The sequence below is a fragment of the Buceros rhinoceros genome, unplaced genomic scaffold, assembly GCF_000710305.1.
Source record: "Buceros rhinoceros silvestris isolate BGI_N320 unplaced genomic scaffold, ASM71030v1 scaffold1553, whole genome shotgun sequence".
Lineage (NCBI taxonomy): Eukaryota > Metazoa > Chordata > Aves > Bucerotiformes > Bucerotidae > Buceros > Buceros rhinoceros.
The window spans coordinates 39,694-44,118 of record NW_010401619.1 but is presented as its reverse complement, the minus strand read 5'-3'; the positions used below and the strand labels follow the sequence as shown (position 1 = coordinate 44,118).

Here is a 4,425-nt window from a genome sequence, read left to right as displayed (position 1 = left end):
GTCTGTGTTGCTGCCAATGCGGCAGGGCTGTCTGACCGGAAATACGATTTAAATGTTCATGGTGAGTATGGGCAAAATGGGGCAGGCATAAGGGAAACAAATTAGACCTTTAGATTCAACCAAGCACATCCAAGAAATAGTCATGTAGCAAAATGCACCAACTATATCTATTGCAGGTTTTACATGTGATGCTGTTTTGATGGCAGAGCTACAAAAGCAAAGTCCAATTTTGTAACTCCTGAATATTTTAAAATCTTACTCTGTCCTTGTTAATATCAATCCACCCCTAGTTGCTCCATCTCCCCAGAGAAGAAAGCCAACATAAGGTATAGTTTTATATGATGTTAGGGTGAGTGTCCTGGTGGGAAATACTCTGTTGTGGGAAATAGCAACCAGGGTTTAACCCAGAAGACCCTGCTAGTGGCCACTGTTGGAGTACCGTTACCTGAGGACAGCCAGTATCTCGAGTATCCCAATATCTGGCTCTCCCATTTTGCACAATCAGAAGAACTTAAAGATGGTACCTCCAACTGTATTTCACTTTCATAATTTGACTTGATGCCATTGATCAGAACATCATGTTATCTCACAGCTGCTATGATGCTTTTGCATATGACTGTTTATGCTTCATAAAACATTGAATATTCACACGTGAAAGTAAACACAGGAATTCTTGTTGTCAAAAATGAGAGGCCAAAATTATTTACCAGTTTTTGATTTGGAGTATTTGCTGTACTATATTATCAAATTTATGGATAATAAAGAGAAACTTCAAACCTCCTCAGACTACTCAGTGCTGGAGGATGTTGGTCAATTATTGACTTTATGGCTTTTATGTTCTAAAGTATGAACCGCAGAACTGCTTCCAAAGTGGAAATACTCTTATTCCTATCAAAGAAAAGCTAAAAAATAGTTTTGCACTTGTGATTTTAATAGAGGGTCTTCTTTCCATTAGAGGTAACTTGTAATTCTGTCAGTGTTAGAATTTTCCCTAGTGTTTCATTGGATACTGGAAATGTTAATTGGCATAGAACGGACAGAACTGCTATAAACTGTTACTCCCTACAGATTTTAAGCCATAAAATAAAGATAATAGAACTGATAGAACTTAAGTTTAATATTTCTGTGTTGTCATACAGTAAGAAATTTTCATTAGTACGTGGTAATAAATGTGTCGGTTTTTTAAATCTTCACTTGCCAAGCTTAGCTTAGCTTTAGTGAATTATTATTTGGATGACAATGTTTTGAGAGCCAAATTAATTTTCGTTTTTTCTAAAGTATGGCTTTTCTTTACTCCTTTTCTGTAGTTCCCCCAAGTATCGCTGGTTACGTGCAGATGCCTGAAAACATTAGCATTGTGGAGAAGAATCCCATCTCTTTGGTTTGTGAAGCTTCAGGAATTCCCTTGCCATCAATAATGTGGCTGAAGAACGGATGGCCAGTCACCTTGAACAACTCAGTGCGAATCCTCTCAGGTACAAAAGTTGTAGTTATTTGGGGGGGAAAAAGAAACCAAACCCACACCAGGGAAGGGGGTGAAGGGCCCTTCTTATCTACAGTGCAGATATTTCACATGGAAGAACGTTTGGTGTGGTAATCTGTGAAGACAAGGAGAGGAGAGAAACTGTTACTTAATGCCAAGCTTTTCAGTAAAAGGGGTCAGGTTTCCTGGTCATACAAATGACAATAAACAAAACACATCTTTCATTTCTGTGGGTCTGTATATAAAAACAAAGGGAAACCTGTTTATGACCCTCAAATTAATGCATGTAAATACTTCCTGGCCTTGGAGCTGACTGAATCTGATCTTTTATTAGCATGTCATCTAATAAAAGCTGGAGTTTGATGATCAAAGACAGCACACAATGCTGCATTAGCAAGAAGACTAGTCCAAGGGATCTGGAGAAACTTGTGTTAGGCAAGCGGGGAAACGGATCCAGTTCATCAGGGATCTCGATTTTCAAGCTAGAATAACCTTCAGAGAGCAAGCTCAGATGCCGTTTTATGACAGAGGTGTCTGAAATAGGGAGGGCTCAGTACGTGTTCTTGTAAACCATCTTCCTGCAATGCCATAGGGAAGTGAGAGGATCTGACTGACACTGCAGTGATGTTAAAAGTTTGTGTTTACAGTAGGAAGCTGAGTTAGCAGCCTGAGAGATTACAGGCAGAAAATGGGTACCAAACAGCCAATACGTTATCATTGACTTCAGGAGTCTGGGGATCAATTTTGTGGAGTGTGTAGGAGTAATTAATATCTGGTTACAACTGAGATGTATAGACAACCACTGAGATGTTTCTTTGATCTTGGGTTTACCACTCACAGCTAGAAATCTCATGAAGATAAGTTCTGATGAAGTTTCTAATACTCTGACATAACCACCATGCAAAGCCATCCTACATGATGAACACCAGAAAACTATCAGACAGGTAAAAGAACTGGGCAGTTTAGCTAAGATTGGATTTGAAGCTGAGATTTTTCTGGGTTTTTTCCATCAGCATAGCTTTTAACGTGACAGGTAGTCCTGTCTTCTGCTTTCCTGTTTTTACGTATGGTACATGGAAAAAGGAGTGGGTGTCCGATTATTATCCAGTATAAATTGGACTGTCTGAGCTGGTATGCATTCCTGTTTGTGCAAAGTTGCCGTCAACAAAAATAATGTCTTGTGGGCTTCATTGTTTCTGTTCTGTCTGTTGATTTCTACACCCACGCTAATATCACCACCTGGATTGCAGAGTCAGGAAGGGTGAGAGACAAAAAGATGTTTATTGTCTCTCACTGTTGGCTGCAGTGGGAGCAGGGAAACAGGCCAGAACTCAGGGCCTTGTTCTCCAGCAAACTTGGTGGTTTTGTGCAGTTCTTCAGAAAAATACACGTTGTGGTGGTGGACTGTTATCAACGTGGCATTTCAAACTTTATTTGTGATTGTACAGCTGTGAAAAACAAACAACAATAACATCACCCTCTTCAACTAATCGAGGAGGTAAAATACTTTGCCAAAGGAAGATTTTAGTTCTGTTGATTGAAAGCATACTTGGCACTGCAGATGATTTAAATGTGTGGACATACTGCTGGCAACTTTGAATCTGTTAATTCAGATACTGTTTTCTTTTGATGATGTTTCCTACATCTTTAGGAAAAAAACCCACCGTACCACATGTGCTTTCTGTGCAGACCACGCACTAAACTGCACACTAGCTTTAGGAAGGAGAAGAACTTTTAAGTTTTAGCTAAATAGAGAAAATCTTATCCTGCCTCAGCACTGGAGCCCTGGGTCTGCTGTGATATATGATACCAGAGGAAGTTACAGTCTCCTGGAGGCAGATATCTGCTTCATTTTTCTTCTTGTATGGCTTTGTTCAGAGTGTGGATGGGAGAAGGGATCGGGGTGACGTGAGGCTGCAAGAAGAGCCTTCCTCAGTCTCACAGGACTCCCTCCAGAATTCCTTGGGCAGAGGCCATCAAGCAGGTCAAGCAGTTTCTTCCTTCCAGGAACATAAATTTCTGGGCTGTATCTCTATAACAAGGCCCTGTGGATATCTGCGGGCAGGAGACGCGCCGTTCAGATGCGATGTACTGCGGGGTAATGATTGCGAATGTGAGAGCTGCTAAGGAGAAACTGGGAAAGGCTGAGGGATAGCCACCACATTTGTTTTTGCACTTAAACGCTCACTGATGTTGGTTTTGCTGTTCCTTTGCCAAAAAGGATGCAAAGAGAAGTTATTCTGCTGTAGCAAAGCGGGGATATTCTTGTTGTTTTGGTCAAACGTATTGTGAATCTCTGTTTTAAACTAGCGTGCCTGAATGTGTTCTGCCAACTGCTGTGGAGTTAGGAGAACTCTGTTCTCTTACAACATTCCAGGTGTTCTAGTGCTGTTGTTGTCACCTGTTGTTTTTATCGATGGCTCAATTAATACAAATGCTAGAAGAGAGGATTGGGATTTTATTCCTTATCTGTACACGGGAGAATACTTTTAAGGACTGTTTGCATGTGTTTATAAAAATAAACTTATTTTTATGTGTACACACTCGCCCGCCCACTCTCATGAGGCTTTATTATTCTTCCTGGATAGTCATTTAGATTCTCAGTATAGCAAAGTAGTGATAGGAATGAAAATCCTGCTGTCTGAGACTCTGCAATCTGTCAGCATTTCCTGCACAGAAGCACATGCATAAATCCCATGTATTGCAAACACCATGTGTCTGCCCCATCCACAGCGTCTGCGCCGATCAGTGAATTGTGCGCGCACTGAACCTCTGCGTGTAGTTTGAGGGACCTGTGTGGAGCAGGCTTGACTTTCTTCACACATACTCTACAGATGTGCCTTGAAGTTTTCAGCAATTGTTCTGGTTGGTCTCTGACTTCCTCCAGAAATTTTCAGAAAATGTCTAAATGCCTCAAACTTCACTTAAATTTGGGGGGGGGG

At 40.9% G+C, this 4,425-nt stretch overlaps 1 protein-coding gene across 1 annotated transcript in view; it reads left to right on the top strand.

Annotated features, from left to right (window-relative positions):
• Nucleotides 1–4,425, top strand: part of HMCN1 (hemicentin 1) — a gene marked incomplete at both ends in the record, with an annotated part of 96,720 nt that overhangs the window by 52,801 nt on the left and 39,494 nt on the right. Inside the window, 2 exons of the mRNA XM_010132326.1 lie at nt 1–61; nt 1,308–1,475. Coding sequence (XP_010130628.1) covers nt 1–61; nt 1,308–1,475 — 229 coding nt within the window. The remainder of the gene's footprint in view (nt 62–1,307; nt 1,476–4,425) is intronic.